Below are 22,743 nucleotides of genomic sequence, written 5' to 3'. Positions count from 1 at the left end.
GAATGTACAATTTTCATAGTCATGAAAATACAGAAAAATCTTTAAATGAGAAGGTGTGTCCAAACTTTTGGTCTGTACTGTGTGTGTGTATATGTATATATATATATATATATATATATATATATATGTATATATATATATATATATATATATGTATATATATGTATGTATGTATGTGTATATTGTATATTTTTTAAAAAAAAATTATACAGGTTTAGCATCAGTGAAGTCATAATGAACTGAAGAATGATGGTTGCTAGGTATTTTTTTAACTGCAAACTAAACACCAGAAAAACCAAACCATTGGCGGAATTGTTTTTTTTACCCTTACACCTTGCTTGGAATTTTTTTTGTATTTCAGAGGAATGCATAGTAGAATAAAAACTATAATTTTTCCCTTACAGAAAACAAACAAGGCCTCATACGATAATGTTAATGGGTGGGGGTAAGCGAGGGGGCATGACAAAAACTAAAATTGTCCCCGTCAGGAAGTGGTGAAAAGAAAATAATTTTTGCCTCAACTGCTAATGTTTGCATTTAGATTGAATACTGCTGTAGATCTAATTTGTGCTAAGGTGTAGGTTGATAAATGCAGTGAGAACAGCAGATGAATGCTGTAGCCATATGTGCAAGTCAGTTACAAATTGTATAGTAAATTATACTAAGAAATCTCTAGGGTAGAGTTGTATTCTGAAATGGAATAATGAGAATACGTGTGCCACCACACACAATGACTGGTTTTCTCCCATTATAATCCAGTAAGGGGCCTAGAAAAGATCACCCACCATAAACAAAGAAAGGAAGCCATGGAAACATTATATACAGTTGTCTGCTTACATGTCCACATCTTGAAGAAAAACTGAAGCAGCCACCTTTGTGTGCAGTATAAATTATAGAATTTATTTATTTTTGCACATTCTAGAAACTTTAGGTAAAGTGGTATCGTCATTGGATGTAACACCATAAACATAGACAAATCTAAAAAAAATGCCCTGCTTTATCCGTTACCGTATTTTTTTGGGCCTATAATAAGGGCTTGCGTCTTATAGTTGTATAAAAAACAGGAACAGTAGATTTCAGATGCGCTGCTGATATCAAGATCCAAAGTTGAATAAAAGTGGTTTATTGTTAACGCATTTCAAAGTCAGTAACTATTCCTTCCTCAGGGTATATAGCGGAACTCGGCAGTGCCAGACCTTGTTGACGGCTAATGATAGGGCAAAACTTTCAAAAACTGCTTGCCCTTATGACTGTCATCACGATCTTCATAGCTACCTCCTCCATCTGCTCTACTCTCGGCTCTGTGATTCCTAGAGCCAGCAGCCTCCTTGCTGTCCCTGAGCACCAAAGCTTTTCTTACTTCTGTATTGACAGGTACATGTGAATATCCTGCATCTTAAGGCTTCATACTGAGCAGTACATAGGCCACACTACCACCCCCAGCATCTTGCAGGTGCTCACCCATCCTCAGTACCTTGCTGGCGTTTTAGGAGGAGTGTAACCTCTTAGTACTGGGTGTAGTGACCTTGCTTATCCCCTAACTGCCCCTTCACTTACTTGCCCAGCAGTATTATTTTTTCACACAGTAGAACTACTGTCACCAGCCTCTAGGTGGGCAAAATGTGTGATATGGTAACCATAAAAGGGCTGAGTGAAGCAGGGAAGGGGAGACGATATGCCTCCATGCGCCTTGATTCTTTTCATTGCCAGTAGTAAATTTGCTATGTTTGTCCATATCAGGCGCTCACTACTGAGCATTTAAGTCTCCATACAGTAATGGTATTTATCTGCCATCACTGTTACTATAGAAATAATTGTCCACACTCTTGTAAACAACCAGTACTGCCGATTGTAACTGACTTGTCATGTACACATCAGCTCTATTAATGGGAAAGCTGCTGGCTTTGCCATTGCAGAGTATAATTTAGTAGTAATAATAACCCTAGCCAACGATACCCGTTGGTGACGTTACCCCCTGTACTTTTGTATAGCACTAGGAAAGTTTTTAATTAGTGAGAAATGGGAAAAATATTTTCTGATGTTTAAAAACTAGAATCTGTCCCATAGTGAGGTGCATCTTATTGTCCAAAAATATATTAAAGTGCTGCTTTATAAGCATCATTATTTATGTAGAATTAGATAATTAGCACTGGGGTCGAAGAGCCAAATTTAATTCTCCTAAAGTGTTAGCAATTAAGAAAATAGTGGTTCTGCTCAGCTTTAAAGGAGTTGTCCATATTGATGAGCTATCGGATGGAGAGATCTTATTGCTGACCTACATAGAAGTCATCAATATCAGTGGAGATACGACACCCTGCCAATCAACTGTTAATTGCTCTGGTGCTCCAAATCATAGCTCTATTCAATGTTTAGTGGCCACTTCTAGGTTTTGTAGTTTAGATTCAGAAGAATAAGAGCTGTTATGCAGTACCTGTCAACGACTGCAAAATACTGAATGGCTGTCAATAAATGCTCACTTGGTTTGGCCATCAGCTGTTTTCCTTGATCCGCCCATACAAAAATGTAGATGTGTTCTCAATGGGGAGAGGAGAGGACACCTACCTCCAGAGTTGTCTGGAGTCGCTTATCTCCTCAGAGGACAAATATGTGCTTTGAAACTGAACTTATCCGATCCTTATTTGTCCAACTTAATCAGTTGAAGTATAGTTGGGAGGCCCCCATACTTGTAAGATAACTGGTCCAGCTTAAATCATCTTCAGGTTAAGATGACTGTTCTGCAATGTGTATGGGTGCCTTTAACTCCTTAGCGCAAAATTATGTATATGTATGTTGGTGCTGGGGTTGACCGTGTGGAGGGAGGGCTAAGGAGCTATGCTCCCTCCATGCTCGGTACATGAAGGCTATGTTGCATAACAAGCGTCTGTAACAGCAGCGATCAGAATTGAGCTCCAATTGTTAACCATTTAGATGATGTCAATTTCTAACTGCAGTATTTTAATAAAACCGTTGCATGCATGCACAGACTTCCATCGCCCCTCCTGCGAAGCACTAATGGGTTACCATGATGGTCTGGGATCTGCTGGAGGCCCCTTTTGCTGCCATCTTGGTATTCCTGTGAAGCTCAGTCAAAGGCCACGGCTCCACTATCAGTATTCGGTCAGTATTTTTTCTCAGGAGTGGGAGCCAAAATCAGGCGAGGAACAATCAGAGAAAAGGTATAATAGCAACAAGTCACCAATTCTGCATTTATCAGCCACTAATGGTTTTGGCTCCCACTCCTTAGAAAAAATACTGACCAAATACTGATGGTGGCGCCATGGCCAAAGGTTGAGCTTCATAGAAAACTGCAATTGACACTATTGTACTGCAAAACTATAGTATTGCAGTATACCTTTATAAGCGATCACAGGTTCAGTCCCCTAAAGTGACTACAAAACCTAAAAATAACGTTTTGAAAGAAGTAATGATTAAAAAGAAAAAAAATTGAATTACTCACCTCTTTCCCTCATTAAAAATAAAAACTAAAGTGTTTGGTGTCACCACGTTTGTAAATGTCTTGTTAATCAAACCATATTAAAGTATTATAGAATTACATTATATAAAATAAGTATATTTTTAAAATAAATTACCATATAGGTTAAACGCCATAAGGTGAAAAAATAATCACCTCCCTAAATGAATGCAATCAAAACGTCTTTTATTCCCTAAATTGGTATAATTAAACTGTCAGGTCGGCTCACAAAAAAAAAAGCTGTCACAAAGCTCCATCTATGGATCCAACCCCTGAAAAAATAGCAGAATTGCATTTTTTTCCTGTTTATTGGTACATTGTATGGTAAAATGGATGGTGTCATTCAAAACTACAATCTGTCTCAAAAAACCTCAAAAAGCGAGCCCTTATATGGCTTTGCAGACAGAAAAAAAAAATATATGTCTCTTCTAAAAAGGGGAGGAAAAAATGCCAACTTAAATGAAAATTGTGGCAGAGGCAAGGGGTTCAGAGAATATTCACACGTAGGAGTTGCAATTTTATTTTTTGCTGTTCATCGAAAACTGTATACAATTTACCACTAGTTGCTCTGGCCATTATCAAAGCCATTGCTATTACAGATAAACAACCAGTAGCAAGAACCGCAGCATAACTGCTATGTGTAACTGAAGGTGAATTGGTGCATGGCATTTCTTAGTTTATCCAAATAATTTGACATAAACTAGAAAAGTTGCTGCGTCCGATCAGTAATATTCAACCCCCAAAAAATTATCATCAATCAAAAAAACGCACATTGGACAGAATATTTTTCTCTTTTTACTTATATATTGCCACATGTTCTGTAAATTGCCGTTTTACACTCTACAGTCTAATATCCCTTTCTTTACAGGCACAACAGTGCCAATGTCATGGCAGGCTAATTACATGATCAGTATGTTTTATGGGGGTAATCTGGAGAACCCAAAGGAAACGCTCAGACTCTGAGATAATAACTAATATAATGGAAAGCACACTTGAGAATTGTTACTAGTGACCTGCATAGAGGAACATGCAGATAGGACAGATTGTCTTTTCCGGGTGCCCTTTAGCCCTTCTTCCATGGTGAATCTGGTAATGCCATCAATAATATGATGGGTTTCCATGGCAAAGACACAAATGATAGAGCAATGTCGCCTGCACTGGTAACTGCATTTCGACATACGCACACTGTGTTCAGTGCTGGGCAGGCTGTCAGTGTGACATTAATCCAGCTGATGGCACTGTGTACAGGAGTGTGCAGGATCATTAGCATTTATCTGCCTGCATGCTTTCTATGTGAATCAACCCGGTCAGATAGTGGACCAGCACTAAGCATTTTAGGATACCAAGAATTTTTAGTGCGCTGTTTGCTTGTTAGTTGACTTTGTTGGTCCGATGCCATTTTTCTTTGCATAGCCTGTTTGACCTTACTAAGAGGGTTTTGACAAGCTGAATTGCATTTTATGTGCTTGATCCCCCTTGTCTTATGATTGGGCAGATGCACCCACTAATTTCAGTTTTGTTATGGCTTCTTGTAGATAAACCATTGAAACATAATTTCTTTAATTTCACCACAAGAACCTATTGGCAAATTATTTAAGCGCTTGTATATTTTTGCTGCATGGGGTGTAGATAGTCAAATTATTAAATATGAACCAACTGAATAGAATTTTGCTCTGGATAATGTCCGCATAATTAATTGTCTCTTAGTGGTTTTTTTTTTTAATTCACACTTTCTAGAAAAACATGTTTTTAAAGGTATATTCTCAAGTTTGGAAGTTAGCCATTATTCATGGGATGGCTTACTGACCGCTGCGTGTCATACCTCTGGGACACCCACCATTCAAGAGGCCTGTGTGAATCGAGCGGTGGTTTATTATGCGCTCTGCCACTCAATTCATTTTTATGGAAATGCTGGAGAACAGTCCCGTTTAGAATGAATGGAGTGGCAGTGCATATGATTTATCACTGCTGTATTGACACTGAGCTCTTCAGAGCTCTGGTTCTCGAGATTGGTGAGGGGGATAACTTCTAACCTTGAGAATTCCCCTTTAAGTGATAGTTATTAGAACTGCCCAGTTTTACATGTTAGTATATGTACTACAGTTTTGTATTACCTGTTTATTTGCACGAATTTACATATAAATGTATTGTTTTTGTTTTTTACAATCAGGTCCAAAATCAAGAGGAAGAAGAAAAGCCTTCAACCTCAAACAACCCTGTGTTGGATCTAGAGCTGGCAGAAGAAAAATTGCCTATGACTCTGTCTAGGCAGGAGGTGAGCTATCGAAACTCATAGAAATCAACTGTACTGGTAGAGTCTCTTACGAGAGTTAGGCCAGTGTCACACAAGATTGGCTGTGTATTCTGTGGTAGTTATAGTGACAAAAATAAAAAATTATTCAGCCAGTTTTTAAGTCTTCAGTAAAATTTCTGTCTACATACAGAGCATTATGGATAGTGAATTCAATGTTTTTATCAACATTTTTAGTATGCTGAAAGTAAAATTTTGTTTTATTTTCTCTCAAAAAGACCTTTAAAAACTCACTGAACACTGATTGCACAAACTCGCAAATGGGGGAAAAAAATCTTACAACATTTCTGAAATAAAAAACCTGAAAGAATTGACATGCTGCAGATTTAAATCTCCAAGTCACAAATAAGCAGCGTATGCATGAGATTTCAGGATTTGCATTCACTTTGCTGGCATCAGCAAATGCTTCTGGTTTTGTGACAAATCTGTGAAGAAAAAAACATGACACAAATGCGACCATACGTTGAGCGTTCACGTGTTTTTAAAGCGCACCTGTCAGCAGGATTGTGCTCAGTAAGCTACATACACTGTCAGGTGGGCGACATTACACTGATTAAAGTGATATCTTGGTTGATGAAATCCGTCCTGTGGTTCTTGTGTAATCTTTACTTTCAATTTGGAGATAATGATGTGCTTGTGCTCTAGGGCGGCCTGTGGGGAGCGCTCTACTTACATATTCATCTGTATGCTCTTATGACAGGGCAGTGATCGTTTACTGACCTGCCTCCTATTCTACAAAGTGCGTCTAGTCGTGCGGGGCTAGGTAAAATAGGAGGCAGGCCAGTGAAGGCGCAGTGATCTGTCATAAGAGCATACAGATGAATATGTAAGCAGAGCACCAGATAGAGCAGGGCATATCATTATCTCCAAACTGAAAGTAAAGATTACACAAGAACCACAGGACGGATTTCATCAACCAAGGTATCGTTTTAATCAGTGTAATGGCCCCCAACTGACAGTTTTTATGTGGTTTACTGAGCACAATCTTGCAGACAGGTGCGCTTTAAAGATCCTTTGCTGATATGCTGCTTATCTCTGCCACAAACAAAAGGGTTGAGGGTTAAAGTTGAAATTTCCTGACTTCTTTTCCTTGATCTCATCTGATGGGACGCACCCAAACACATTAGGCTGCCTGCGGATTTCACCAGTATCTGCGGGTTGGGCCATCTTTTGTCTAATGTGTATGGGGGCCTTTAGGCTGCAGCCTTGTGAGTTGAAATGAGACCAGTTCTGAATAAACTTATCAGGCATTATATTTGGTAGGTATGCCAGTGTCCAAGATACAACGACTTATATAAAGCTTCTTCAATATGAATTGAACCTTCGTATTAAATTGAGTGAACACTGTTCATAGAGACAACTCTCTTATAGCCCTTAAACTTTCAGCATCCTGTTATTTGATCTATTTCTCTTTAAAAGTACCTGGGGTTTCCATATCCACAATATTGCTGTAAAGGATTAAGTGTGGCATATGTAGAGCAATTTCTGCACATGCATTGATGTGGCTCTTCTATGGAGCTCTCCAACAATAACAGTGTGGTTGCGATGTCAGCTGGTTAAAGTCACCATGGCTCTGGAAAAATCTCCACTTTTAATGAGCTGCAGGATTTCCCTTGACTTGAGTATCCATCACTGTCAAATAAAAATATATATGACCTGTGAATTGCAATTACATTTTGCTAACTTGTAAAACTCTTAAGATTGTCAGTAATGAAATAGATGGCAAACGTTAAAAAGTGAAATGAATTATGAAGCTCTTTAATGTTTACATTGTCATCAAACACCATTACAGGGTTTACAGAGCAGTTTGGGTAGTATATCATTGCACCTTTCTGGGTTTACAATCAATCAGCATGAGTTTAATTTGGAATTGGCAACATATAATCGCTTTGCTGCCAATACTGCAGAAATTGTATTTCTCGTGCTAATATTAGGTATAGCGTAACAAAAACATTTCAGATCTGCACTTCATAATTGCTGAATTTGTATAAACCCCAATCCAATATCCTCTTTAGTGATAACGGGCAGGGTATCATTGGATCAGCAGTTCTGTAAAAAATTTTCAGTTGAGTCTAAGGGCTCAAAAATGATTTGTCTTTTGGCGTAGCTCACAAAATAAAGTAAGGTGTTCCTAATTCTAATGCCTTTATATATTCCAAATATAACTAGATGAAATTTCTCAATATCAATCTAGTGACTGAAGAGAAATTTCATTTGTTTTCATTTATTAAACTGGCTATACAGGCAGTGGCGTAACTAGTGTCCGATGGGCCCTGTACCCAAGATTTGCCCCCCACCCATATATATATAATGTCCTCCATCCTGGTATAGATGTCCCTTATCCTGGGCTCCCATTCTGCCACTGTTCTTTAATGCATAGAAAAAAAATAAACAATTCTACTCCCCTTTCCTCCGCTCCCCCGGCTCACGGCATCCTCTTTTGAAGCTGGCAGCTGATTTCAGTGTGCAAGCAACGGGAGTACATGACATCCCTGCCATGTGCCCCAGTCACGTGCACTCCGACATCAGTTGCTGGCCTCTGATTGGACGTCAGCATGTATTGCTGCGCATGAACCCGACGGGTCTGTGTGCCACAGTACACTTCAACTGGATATGCCTCCGAGGAATGCCTACATTGGCAGACCATGCATCATAAAATATGGGAGAATGGGTGTATTACTATTTTATATATGATGATCTGTTTGCTTTTGCAAAATACTGATTTATTGAGTAATTACTAAGTAATTTTTTTTCAGTCTATTTTTTATATAAATATATTTAACTCTACTTAAAGGGAATCTGCAAGTGAGATCAATCTTCCTAAAACTTCTGTATGGACATGTAGGTCATAGGAAGTTGAATAATATGATACCTTGATTAAATGACTTATTGCAGTAAAAGCCACATTTTTCTTAATATGTAAATCAGCTGTTAAGATCTCTGGGCAGGACACAGATCTCCTTGATCATCCAATAGAGCTTATTTTAATGCTTAGCGACGCCTCCGTATATAAATTGATCGCCTCGCAATAATGTGATGTTGGAGGTGGTTGGGAGAGACGAGTTCTCGAGGTCCTCTCTTACATCTTGTGTAGTTCTTTACTGGTCTCCAGACTGCTGCTGATCAATGTCCTGCGTGGAGGACCTGTGCTCTTATGATGTGATTGCTGATCCTTCACTCCTTCTCGCCACTGAATTGCAGCAGAGCAGCTATTATTAGGACAATTCCTGCTTTGTGTTGTTGCCCAGCAAGGACCTGCTTTGTAGCAGCCTACAAGCACTGAATTAATTAGTAGACTGTAAACAGCTTTTTGTTGGCAAAAATGGGGAAAAATGAAGTTTATCAAACATGTTAGAAACCTGGCACATTTTTATTATAAGTCAATGCCTGTACCGTAAACATTGAACAGAAGTCATGGCTCTAAACAGCATTCGTTTAAAATCGGATGCAAAGGTCTACCTCTCAGTATGTTTGATATATCAGTGTTGGTAGTTATATTTTTTGCCTTGCTTTTTTTAGGGGAAAGAATTGTATAAATCATCACTTCATTCCATTTTTTCTAGTGGACAATTTAAATTAAGGATGTACAACATTACAATTGCATGAACCTCTGTACCCCTAATAAATTGTGATATTGTTATGAAGGGATGCTTATCATACTCAGAACTAGTTTGGGTCAGATGTCTGGCATATAAATCTATATAAGAAGTGCAATTGTAAAAATTGCAATGTTCCCAGGGAAATATTTGCAAGAATGTTCTTTAGGCATATGTTTGACAGGTTTATGTCTGGATACCAGACAGTGCCTTTATGAACAAAAATGCTTTATGTAAATTGTAAGAGCAGAAGCAAAGAAATGAAACTCCCACTCCTACTTCCAGCTGTCAGCATATTAAAATCAATGTTCAAAGAGCCTGTATCTCTAAGGAGAGAAGAGAAGCATGCGATTGCCCCTCCCCTCTCTCTGAAGCTTTATTTTCCCAAAAACAAAAAGTGCATTGCAATGATCTGAAGAATGCCCTGTTACCTGCCAGATTAGTACTACTACATGTGGATGAGGTTTTGTACTCTATAGTATTTTGACAGTGAGACAAGTGCTAGATCGCCACTGATAAATCTACAAGTCTGCCAGGCCTGAACATACCATTTCTGTTGCAGCTTGTCTGTTCTTTCATTACTCTTACAAGAATAATACCATCTATTACTATTTTCTAGGTCATACGGAGGCTGCGAGAGAGAGGCGAGCCCATCAGATTATTCGGGGAAAGTGATTACGACTCATTTCAGCGCTTACGAAAGATAGAAATTCTTGCTCCAGAAGTCAATAAGGTACTTGGTGGAAAAAAACCTATGCAAATTTCCTATTGTTTTGCATATCCATTTGGAAAAGATGAATCTGTTTATACTTTACCTGCATTTCCAGGGATTAAGAAATGATCTGAAAGCTGCATTGGATAAGATTGACCAGCAGTATCTTAATGAGCTGGTGACTGGTCAAGAACCAGCAGTAGAAGATACACAGAATGACCTAAAAGTTCATGAGGAAAACACCACAATAGAGGAACTTGAGGTGTGTGTTTTGACTTTGCTAGTATATTCTCCTCTAAATGCTACTTTCATTTCAGGAAAACTTGCAGCAGAGTATCTGTGTCTGCCTCTAGCTGCTTCTTCCCACCTCCTCATAGATATGTGTACCAAAATCTCATTTCTTATCTCAATTCACTGGTAAAATCTGTCTTCAGTATTTCTATTTAGGAGAGGAAAGAAGACGGGCTAGAGACTGAGCTTATAGGCTGCTGGCTGTCAGGTTTGAAACTAAATTAACGCACCACTGCAGCGTTTTTTTTTCAATTTCACCGCCGGGGTGGTATCACTAATGTAAGTTCTTTGCCCTTAGTAATATACTTATCAGCTGCCATTACATTATTGATAACTCTCCAGCGGTGAAATAAAAAGGAAAAACCCGCTGGAGTGGTGCTTTTAAGTAGCTTGCAAATAAATACATGCAAGCGGCAGTAGAAAAAAGGTAAAAATGTCCAAACCCTTGAAGATGTGCACCGTACATGTATGGCAGAAGTGCAGCACCAGTATATGGAACGGGCTCAGGAGCTGAGCCAGTATACAGAATGTGTGGTGACTGCTGTGCTATTCAGCTGGCATTCTAGAGTCATTGCTGCAATGGGCACACATACATAGTCTACTAAAGGCATGACATATCATGTTATTCCTTTATCGTTGAAGAGATTTTGCTTTCTGGTAGGAACCTGTTCTTTCAAGCAGAGAACTGCAGAAATTTCATCTGGAAAGTAGGATTCGCATGACATCCAGAGGGGCTGGGACAGGTGCTTGAAATTATACTTCTTTTCTTATTTTACTGTTTAAGCTTGGGTTGTAAAGCATTTTAAATAAAAATAATTGCTTTGCAAGATTAAGATTATTATGTCTTTTTGTTTGCTTTGGAGCTTTTGTTTTTTTAAATAGAATGTATTTTCAACTTTCAGGTTTTGGGAGAGTGTCTAGGACGAGGTAATGACAACAAAGACATGGATGTCATTAATAAAGTCCTAAAGGTAATTTTTTATTTGTTACATTTTTTTTTCTCCCTACATTTGATGTACATGTGTATTTTACATTCTGTCCCTAAAGGGTTATAACATTTGTCTGGGCTACATAAAGCTACAGATTCAGATGAGCTTATTTTTTCCCAGAGCTGTAGTATTTTCATTATCCACTAGATGGCTACTTAAACTAAACATTATTTTTTCTTAAGTTTCTTCTAGGAGTCTGGGCCAAAGATTTGAATGCAAGAGAAGATTGTGTTAAGCGCAGCGTGCAGGGTAAACTTGCAAGTGCCACACAGAAGCAAACTGAGTCCTATTTAAAGCCACTATTCAGAAAACTACGTAAAAAGGTGAAGGCCACTGAACAAAGCACAGAGCAGCTATTTTCTTCATTCTTTCACAGTTTATGAACAGCAGACCACACACCCAGACCTTTGTAGCTCAGGAGCAACTTTCAGATATGATTATTCAGACAGACTGAATATCGAAAGAAGAAAATTATATCCGATGCCTAACCAAATAATATGGCTTTTAATGTAATGGTAGCCATTATACCCACTGGTTGGAGAACATTCATATATGATGAAGATGTAGGGGAATACATTTTCCATATATTTATATTTGTTTATGGGAAAAAAAAACAACCAATGTTTTCTGATCTAAGTGAGAACACTCATTAAAGTGTCCCATCTCAGGAATTTAATGTCTGTATGATGGATGGGGGCCACACCTACTTTGCGAACAAGGCCCCATGTTGCACCATTGCTAGTGGCCTGGCTTTCCTCATTAATTTTTATGGGAATTTACAAACTATTTTTTCAGAACACCCATTGAAGTAAGTAAAGAGTAATGTGCGTGCCCAGCTACCTCTATATTCCCATCTACACAAGACTGAATACTGCTTCTATCAGGCATTTATGGCATATATTATATATTATTGGAGATTGGACTACCTCTTTAACCCTTTAATGCAATTTCATGTACATATATGTGATTGCTGGGGTGATTGCATGTTGAGGAGGCTCAGGAGTTCAGCCCTCTCCACTTGCTGCAGATACTGGCTATATTAAATATAAATAATAAAAAATTATTTAAATATAATTTTATAAATGTAAAAGTTCAAATTACCCACCTTGAACTAAAAAAAAATAAACATTTGGTTTCACCACATTCACAAGTCTGATCTATCAAAATATTAAATTAATGAACTTAATTGGTAAGCACCGTAACAAAAAAAAAATCAAAATGCCAGAAATGTTGTTTTTTTGGTCACTACTCTTTCCTTAAAAAAAAAATACAAAAATCACCTGCCTTCTGATTGTCATCATGACAACTCATATACACCCCGCGATCACTTTACGGGCGCGCCAATGGGAGCATGGAATGACGCGTGCCCCTCTCAGGACGTGTTAAATGCCGCTGACAGGAGATTGACAGTGGGATTTAACAGGTTTACATCCGCTCCACCTCCTGATGTTCACCCCTTTATGACCTTGGACGTTTGGGTACATCCGAGGTCTTCTACCCCCTTTGATGCGGGCTTTGGCGCTGAGCCCACATTTTTCCCGGCCATTTTTCCTAGCAGCTATCTCAATCCATCCGCAGCAGTTAACATATTAAATGCCGCTGTCAATCACTGACAGCGGCATAACTCGAGCACGCCGGAAGAGCATCATAAAACCCGCCCATCGGTGCCGCTGCCACGGTCACGTGATCGTGGGGCACCGATGGGTTGGCATGACAGCTGGGGGTCTGTAGAAGACCCCTGTGCTTGTCATTGCATTGTAGCTGGCGTTCATAGGAGATGATGATTTCTGCTACACATAGCAGGACTGAAGCCCTGCTATGTGTAGCACAAGCGATTGGATCACTGGCAGACACAGACAAAAGAGGGCCCCCATGCAAGAACAGTATATGGGCCCTTTGATGTCCATATAGCTCATCATAATGCACAATTCCACTATCATTGGAGGTGGAAATGTGTCCACTTACCTCTTGGGCTCCTCTGCAGCTGCCCTGGATCGGATGATCTCAGCTTCAAGTCTCCTAAGGGGACTATTGAAGCAAGTTAAAAAAAAAAAAATGTTTTAAAAATATATATATAAAAGTTCAAATCACTCCTCCTCCCCCCTTTTTGCCCCATTCAAAATTAACCACTTTACAGCCTGGGACGTATTAGTACGCACCAGGCTGTAACCCCCGGTTCAGTGAGGGCTCTGGCGGTGAGCCCGCACTGAACCGGGCACATGTCATCTGATTCTTACAGCTGACATGTGCTCGCAACAGCCGCGGGTGGAATCGCGATCCACCCGCGACTGTTAACATGTTAAATGCCGCTGTCAATCTCTGACAGCGGCATTTAACATCGCTGCGCCGGAAGCGTGTCACTGACCCCGCCCATCGGTGACCCCGTCACGTGATCGCGGGTCACCGATGCGTGGGCATGACAACCCTGGGTCTGCGGCAGACTCCAGTGGTTGTCATGAGCTGATCGCTATGAGCGCCACCTAGTGGTTGGCGCTCATATCACAGGAGCATTTCTGCTACATAGTGGTGATCTGCTGATCACCTCTATGTATCAGAGGTGATCAGACAAGTGCTGCTTCTAGTCTCTTATGGAGACTATAGAAGCAAGCAAAAAGTGAAAAAAATATGTTTTTAAAAAAAACCTAAAAAAATACAAAAGTTTAAATCACCCCCCTTTTGCCCCATTCAAAATAAAATAATAATAATAAAAAAACATACACATATTTGGTATCGCCGGTAAACGTCGTAACGAGAAAAAAATTCTAAACGCCAGAATTACGTTTTTTGGTCGCCGCAACATTTCAATAAAATACAATAACAGGCGATCAAAACATCGGATCTGCCCCAAAATGGTATCGATAAAAAAATCAGCTCGGTGCTCAAAAAAACACGCCCTCACACAGCCCCAGATCCTGAAAAATTGAGTCACTGAAGGTCTCTGAAAATGGCGCAATATATATATATTTTTTCTTACAAACTTTTGGATTTTTTTTTTTTCACCACTTAAATAAAAAAGAACCTATACAGGTTTGGTATCAAACTTGTAACGACCTGGAAAATCATAATGGCAGGTCAGTTTTAGCATTTAGTGAATATGGTAAAAAAAACAATTGTGGAATTGCACTTTTTTTTGCAATTTCACCGCACTTGGAATTTGTTTCTGAAGATTGGTGATAGAATCTAGAAAATTGACTGCCTCATGATCACTATTTTATTATGTATTGGTCCATCAGCTATGAACGCTGTCGTAAGAGTGTTTTCACACTGCGTTCGTTGGCCTCGTCGGAGCTTGTGTCTGCAAAACGGGATCCCGGCATATGTACCCACAGGGCCATAGACTATAATGGTGCTGACAGAATGAACGAGTGCTCTGTCGTGCATCGTTTTCGGGCGTATATGCCTGCTAGAGGCGGGCAGTCAGAAGTAGTCTACTACTTCTGATTGTCTGCCTCTAGTAGGCATACATGCCCAAAAATGATGCTCACTTTCGCTCTGTCGGCACCATTATAGTCTATGGTCCTGTCAGGGCTTGCGTCCGAACCTCTCTGCAAAATGGGATTCGGGAATGTGCCCAACGAATGGGTGCCAGAACGCATTGTGAAAGCACCTTTACAGACAATAGACTCACAGATACCACCATTAGCACCCCACCCCATACTCCGGCAACACATATAGATAAGACTATGTTTTTAGTGTCCCTTTTAGATATAGTATTGTTATTATGTGTGTTTAATGAATTACCATACTACATGCTAGTAGGTATTGCGTCATGATGATTGTGGTCACAACTGTCTCCAGTATCCGGATGCATCAGATTACAGTAGTGTACAGAGTGACAGGCTTTGTAAGGGGGGATGAGTATAAGGTACTTTCCACCAGGAAATGGTATTCTGTCTGATCAGCAGCTGTCAGCTATTGTTTTTCTCCTTGGCCTGTAAAACAAGTGTGGACAGATAGAAACATGTTTTAAGTTGCTTATAAACCAATGTATTTTTTATGTCTGATCTGTAGTAGAAGAAAGCTAGTTTTTTTTTTTTACATTCCTGAGCCTTTCTCAACAGTCTTGGACCATCTCTGACACTGTTTTCTTCTGTTTAATTGTCTATCCAGAATCTCCCAGCTGACATTAAAGAGTCAATCACAGATATTATCAAATATATGCTGCAAAGAGAATATGTGAAGGTAAGTAATGTGCCATACAGCTTTCTAGCATCTGATGTGAAATCAAGAACACCGCTGAATCCTCAAACAAAAGTACATTAGATTTTATGAAAAAACTTTTTGACTTCGTTTTAGAGGCCTGTATCCAACATGTTCTGTCTGAAATGGTCACTGTCCTTTTCACAAACTTTTTGTAACTCAATAGTACAAGTGAATATAAGATATTACCGTTTCTTATCAGAGAAATGTGCTACTTTCTACACTTATAAGCCACAGTCCCCTCTACATCATGAAAATGTCATTTACTCTGACAAGCAAATCCATTTGACTGTCGGCTCACTGAAGTATAAGGTTAAAATTGGTATTGATATGGGTGTAGCTCGGTGACAAAACTAAGGGCAAAGAGACTGGCAGATTGTGCTGCAAAATCTAGTAAGTGATTTAGCTTATCATAGAGCTGGATTCACATCTACACTGCCCAGTTCTGTGTTGTAATATCATGCTGCTGCTTCTGAACATGACCAAAAAAAGAGCGAGCAGTAATCCATCTTTCTGTGGGTGGTGGGTATGGGAGACGTAACAGCCAGACTCAACCCATTATTTCTGAGAGAACTGAAAATTAGATCAAGCCAGCTCATTCTAAAAACCTACCTGTAAGTGCAGGTACGCGTTAACTCCTTTAAGAATACAGCAATTTTTTATATTTGCAGTTCCATTTTTTTTTTCAAGGAACCATAACATCAGTCATGGAACATTAAGGAGTTAAAGGTCCAAACTTCACTTACTGTATGTACAGCTGGTGATATTAGTATTGAACACGTCACCAATTTCCTAAATAAATATATTTCTAAAGGTGCTATTGACATGAAATTCTCACCATATGGCAGTAACATCCTATTCAAACCACACAGACAAAGAGATCAAACCATGGATGTCGATAAGTTAAGTTGTGTGTAATAATGAGAAATGACACCGGGAAAGAATATTGAAAAGCACCATGGAATCAATGGTGCTATATAAATAAAAAAATAAATAATAACATTCTTACTGAACTTATTTAATACTTCATACAAAAGCTTTTGTTGGTGATGACCGCTTCAAGCTGCCTCCTGTATGGAGAAACTAGTCGCATGCATGGCTCAGGTGTGATTTTTGGCACGTTCTTCCACACAAACACTCTTCAAATCCTTAAGGTCCCGTGAGCTCCTTCTGTGAACTCTGAGCTTTAGTTCCTTCCATATATTTTCTATTGGATTCAAGTCAGGTGATTGGCTGGGCCATTCTAGCAGCTTTATTTTCTTTCTCTGAAAGCAATTGAGAGTTTCCTTGGCTGTGTGTTTGGGATCATTGTCTTTCTGAAATGTCCACCCTCATTTCATCATCCTCATCATCGTCATCGTAGATGGCTGCAGATATTTTTTCAAGAATGTCTCTACTTTTGTTCAGTCATCCTTCCTTCAATTATATGAAGTTTGCCAGTGTCATATGCTGAAAAAACAGCCCACACCATGATGTTCCCTCCTACAAACTTTACTGTTGGTATGGTGTTTTTGGGGTGATATGCAGTGCCTCTTGGCCTCCAGACATGATGTGTATTATTGTATCCAAAGAGTTAAATTTTGGTCTCATCTGACCAGACCATATTTTCTCAGTATTTCACAGGGTTGTCTAAATGTTGTTGAGCAAACTATAAACGCGCTTGAACAGGCTTTTTGTTCAGCAATGGAGTCTTGCATGGTGAGCATGCATACAGGCCGTCGAGGTGGAGTTCTCTCCACAGGTGGTCCTTGGCTCTTGAGCAACTCTTCTGATAATTCATTTCATTCCTCTGTCTGAAATCTTGCAGGGAACACCTGGTTGTGGCAGGTTTATGGTGAAATGATGTTCTTTCCACTTCCGGATTATGGCCCAAACAGTGCTCCTGGAACCTTCAGTAGTTAAGAAATCCTTCTGTTACCAATACTATCACTATGTTTTACAACAATAAGGTGGCGAAGGTTTTGAGACAGCTTAGTTGTTTTACCCATCATGAGATGTTTCTTGTGTGGCACCTTGGTAATGGGACATCTTCTTATAGGCCATCATGTGAACCAGCTGATATTAATTCTCCAGTAACACCCCACGACAGCACCAGAGGAGCATGTCACCCCACCCTAATAAGGACAGGAGACACAAAAAGGTCAAATAGCCCCTCCCTCATCCTCCCTCTAGTGTTTTTCCCTGTCCCTTTTGGGATGAAGAGGTCATCCTGTTGTTCTCTGTGCTGGCGGCAAACACCAGAATATACCTTAGAGCCGGGCAGCTGGGACTGAGTGCTCTCTCTCCTCCCTGCAGCTGCTCCTGTCTCCTCCGGGACTCTCCACCTCTTCCGCGCCAGCGGATAAGGTCCAGTGGGTTCCAGGCTGGAGGCCTCCTAGAGCTCTGCAGCCCATCTCCTCCCCTCTCATGCGGCCTCCAGAGCAGTGCGGAACACCGTTGATAGCGGTAACCCCCCACTTCCGGTCTCCACAGCATGGGAGATGCGGGAGCCAGAGATGACGTCACTTCCGGCCTACGTTCCACCTTGGGACGCAAAAGTCAGTTCATAGGACTGGAGGTAACGTGGGACGCCAAGGAAAGTCCCTTACGTCACTTCCGGTCTGCTTTCCGCAGTGGAATGCATAGTTAACAAAGGCCGGGAAATGAAATGGCGGATCCCTGCCTCACACCTGGACAAAAGGGGGAGGAGTTTCCTTCAACAAGGGGGAAAGAGCTGGGTTCAGTCGCCCATATAAGGGCCCTGGACAGAAGACACCTTAAGGTAGGGCCTAACCTTTTATTGTGTGTTGTACACTGAATGGTCAAAATTCTACCTGCTCCATGTCTGCAGAGCCCAGCGGTTTTCCAGTCCCAGTAAGTAGCTGGCACTGGGGGTCCTTTCCTAGGTGCAGGTAGATTAGGTATTATTGTTTTTTTTTTTTTCCCTTCTCCCTCTCTTTCAGGGGGATAAGGACCCTGCACCAGGAAGCAAAACTAGCCGCAAGTGCGCAATATGCGCAAAAAAGTTATCGTCCTCAAATAAAAAATATCTGTGCCAGGAATGTACGGAAAAAATCATTAGAGAAGAACAGCCGTCTCTAATAGATGAAATCAAGGGAATAGTCCGCCTGGAAGTTCAATCTGAAACAACGGATACTGGAAGCCTGTGTTAGCATTTCTTCTGCGGTGTGGCTATCAGTGTGTCAAGAGTGGGAGAAGAGGGTTCCATTGACAATCCAACACAATGGGCAGCACTTTGAACACCTTTTATAAGTGGTCATGAACTTGTAAAAAACTCATGAAAGAATAAAGTTACGTTAAAACCAAGCACACCATTATTTTTCTTATGCAATTCTCAATAAGTTTGATGTGTCACATAACCCTCTTCCCATTGAAAAAAATAAAGTTGGATCCAAAATGGCCGCCATGGTCACCACCCATCTGGAAAAGTTTTCCCCCTCCCACATACTAATGTGCCACAAACAGGAAGTTGATATGGCCAACCATTCACATTTAATTTAGGTGTATCCATATAAATGGCCCACCCTGTATTATATAAAGTCATTACAAACAGAGTGATCTATTTCAAGTGTTTTTCTGTTAATGTTGATGATTATGGTTTACAGCCAATGAAAACACAAACGTCATTATCTCAGTAAATTAGAATACTTTATAACAACAGCTTGAAAAATGTTTTTAAAATCCGAAATGTTGGCCTACTGAAATGTATGTTCAGTAAATGCACTCAATACTTGGTCGGGGCTCCTTTTGCATCAATTACTGCATCAATGTGGCATGGCATGGAGGCGATCAGCCTGTGGCACTGCTGAGGTGTTATGGAAGCCCAGGTTGCTTTGATAGCAGCCTTCAGCTCGTCTGCATTGTTGGGTCTGGTGTCTCTCATCTTCCTCTTGACAATACCTCATAGATTTTCTATGGGGTTAAGGTCAGGTGAGTTTGCTTTCCAATCAAGCACAGTGATACTGTTGTTTTTAAACCAGGTATTGGTACTTTTGGCAGTGTGGACAGGTGCCAAGTCCTGCTGGAGAATGAAATTTCCATCTCCAAAAAGCTTATCAGCAGAGTGAAGCATAAAGTGTTCTAAAATTTCCTGTTAGACGGCTGCGCTGACTTTGGTCTTGATAACACAGTGGACCTACACCAGCAGATGACATGGCTCCCCAAACCATCACTGATTGTGGAAACTTCACACTAGACCTCAAGCAGCTTGGATTGTGTGCCTCTCCACTCTTCCTCCAGACTCTGGGACCTTGATTTCCAAATGAAAATTGGAACTCTGGGACCTTGTGGAGTGTGTCAATGACTGCCTTCTGGACATCTGTCAAGTCAGCAGTCTTCCCCATGATTGTGGAGCCTACTGAAACAGACTAATGGACCTTTTTTAAACGCTTAGGAAGCCTTTGCAGGTGTTTTTTGTTAATTATTTTAATTTACTGAGATAATGACTTTTGTGTTTTCATTGGCTGTAAGCCGTAATCATCAACATTAACAGAAATAAACACTTGAAATTGATCACTCTGTTTGTAATAACTCTATATAATGAGTTTCACTTTTTGTATTGAAGAACTGAAATAAATTAGCTTTTTGATGATGATCTAATTTAGTGAGATGCACCTGTATATGTAGTATCTGCTATTTTCAAGAGGCCACCAACTTTACGAATATTTATTTTTAAAGCACCGTTAATTCCATGGTACTACAGGTATGTACATGTGAAGACTTTACTGTATTTTATTATACTGTATGTAATCAAGCTCAAACAGTAGAGTTTTTTGCTTCAGAATCCAAATGTTAATGTAGTAAATGCCTCTACCCTTTATTGGTAGCCATACATGTGATATTGGTATTAGAAGGTATGTACGCTGTGAGATTTATCTGAAGCCTGGCCTGTGGTTGATGGAAACAGCAACAATAGGTTGTATTATGTAGCAATTGTTATAAGGAAATGCCAAGAAAAGCAAGTTGAATGGAAAGGTTTGTAAGCAGTCTGCTCTGATTTGCAACGTTTCTAGCAGTATTATTTCGGGAATAACAGAAAACTTGTTTGTTTGTTCTGCATTCAACCAACATTTAGAATAATAAACATTGCAGAATCTTGTAAAATGTGCATAATACTTTTAGTAGGGAGTTCTGATTACCTTTCTTTTCTTAAGGCAAATGATGCCTATCTTCAGATGGCCATTGGCAATGCTCCGTGGCCTATTGGTGTCACTATGGTTGGTATCCATGCTCGTACAGGTCGCGAGAAGATTTTCTCCAAACACGTAGCTCATGTGCTAAATGATGAAACCCAGAGGAAATATATCCAGGTAACAAATCTCTTCCATTTGTAATCAAACTTTCTCCCCTATTTATGAAAATTGCTTTGTTATAGTAATATAAATGTACATATTCTGAATTGTTTTATATGAACTAGTCAGTGACCCGTATACGAGCTTCTATAGCTGCTGGTATTACAATCGGTTCAGAACACGGTACTAGACAAAACGGATTTGTACCTTGCCAATATTATTATAAATGCTTTAAATTATCCATAGTAAATGTGTTTAAGTGCAGAAGATAAATGCAACACTTGGGCCTAGGGTTTTAGTCTCTGAACCAGGGTCAGTATGGTCTGTGGAAGCTGAAGAATGGGGAGAAGTTGTTTTTATGATTCTTTCACACAAGATAGTAGTCACTCTATTACTCCTAATCACTAATGGTAGCTTCATAGCTTGTAATATTTCTAAGTCCGGGTCTGTAGCTTTTGGAAACATTACAAAAAAATACATTCCTTTCCAATAATTATTTCTATTTTTTTTTTTTGTCTTTAGGGATTGAAGAGGTTAATGACAGTTTGCCAGAAACATTTTTCAACCGATCCATCAAAGTGTGTAGAATACAATGCATTGTAAAAGGACTTTTCTACGGAATTGTAGCCGGTAGTCACAACTACAGTGACCATATTTCTTTATTGGAAATATTTTGTAAAATTATTAAAATTGTTATAAATTTTATTAAAAAGACTTAAGAAAAGATGTCCTTTTATTTTAAATACGCAAAATGGAATATATCTTATTTTTTTTTACAGTATATTAAATGTTTCCATCATCTCAGAACTGTATATTACTGTTGTGGACCTGTGTAACAAAATGTGTTGCCATGTAAAAGCAAGCTTCCTTCCTACTTAACCAACTAAAATTGACAAACGGTACACGTGGCCAACCTGCTTGCTTGAGAACTGATTTCAGTTTGTTTTAGATAATGGAGGACTTATACTTCATGTGTTACATATTCATATTGACATTTCATTGTGGCTCTCTTTTCTTTGCTGCTAATGGAATGAAATTAAGAATGAACTCTTGGTTGACATTTTAATTTTGTGTAAGTCAGGATTTGGCACTTTTATTTCCCTTGAACGGGGAAGTTTTTGCATAACCTCACAATAAAAATTTTACTTTTAATGTATATATTGTAAAATACTATAAAACAACAAACCACATTATCGGTGTACAAAAAAAGAATTAAAACGAAGGGGAAGTGCCTCTCCCTGTTATGACACTTGCTGACCCTACCTTGCTGCAAGGTTGGCACCCTATATCCTGCGCAATGGCGCCCCCGCTCACCGATGACTCGCCCTCCTCACCCTATAATCACCCTATAGTGACACACAAAATACACTGCTCAAAAAAATAAAGGGAACACTTAAACAACAGAATATAACTCCAAGTAAATCAAACTTCTGTGAAATCAAACTGTCCACTTAGGAAGCAACACTGATTGACAATCAATTTCACATGCTGTTGTGCAAACGGAATAGACAATAGATGGAAATTATTGGCAATTATCACAACACACTCAATAAAGGAGTGTTTCTGCAAGTGGGGACCACAGACCAATTCTCAGTACCAATGCTTTCTGGCTGATGTTTTGGTCACTTTTGAATGTTGGTTGTGCTTTCACACTTGTGGTAGCATGAGACGGACTCTACAACCCACAGAAGTTGCTTAGATAGTACATCTCATCCAGGATGGCACATCCATGCGAGCTGTGGCAAGAAGGTTTGCTGTGTGTCAGCGTAGTGGCCAGAGGCTGGAGGCGCTACTAGGAGACAGGCCAGTACACCAGGAGGCGTGGAGGGGCCGTAGGAGGGCAACAACCCAGCAGCAGGACCGCTACATCCACCTTTGTGC

At 39.7% G+C, this 22,743-nt stretch overlaps 1 protein-coding gene across 2 annotated transcripts in view; it reads left to right on the top strand.

The window, feature by feature from the left end:
* Positions 1–21,574, top strand: part of PRPF18 (pre-mRNA processing factor 18) — a 30,301-nt gene extending 8,727 nt beyond the window's left edge. For both annotated transcript variants that reach the window (XM_073652371.1, XM_073652370.1), the window contains 8 exons: positions 5,643–5,747; positions 9,999–10,112; positions 10,207–10,353; positions 11,285–11,353; positions 11,554–11,694; positions 15,482–15,553; positions 20,725–20,880; positions 21,385–21,574. In XM_073652371.1, the coding sequence (XP_073508472.1) occupies positions 5,643–5,747; positions 9,999–10,112; positions 10,207–10,353; positions 11,285–11,353; positions 11,554–11,694; positions 15,482–15,553; positions 20,725–20,880; positions 21,385–21,465 (885 nt within the window). In that variant the 3' untranslated portion in view covers positions 21,466–21,574. The remainder of the gene's footprint in view (positions 1–5,642; positions 5,748–9,998; positions 10,113–10,206; positions 10,354–11,284; positions 11,354–11,553; positions 11,695–15,481; positions 15,554–20,724; positions 20,881–21,384) is intronic.
* Positions 21,575–22,743: the final 1,169 nt, after the last annotated feature.

This window comes from Phyllobates terribilis, unplaced genomic scaffold (assembly GCF_046119375.1).
Source record: "Phyllobates terribilis strain yellow unplaced genomic scaffold, ASM4611937v1 Scaffold_11__3_contigs__length_659146591, whole genome shotgun sequence".
Lineage (NCBI taxonomy): Eukaryota > Metazoa > Chordata > Amphibia > Anura > Dendrobatidae > Phyllobates > Phyllobates terribilis.
The sequence above is the reverse complement of the archived record's forward strand: the minus strand, read 5'-3'. Positions and strand labels throughout refer to the sequence as shown.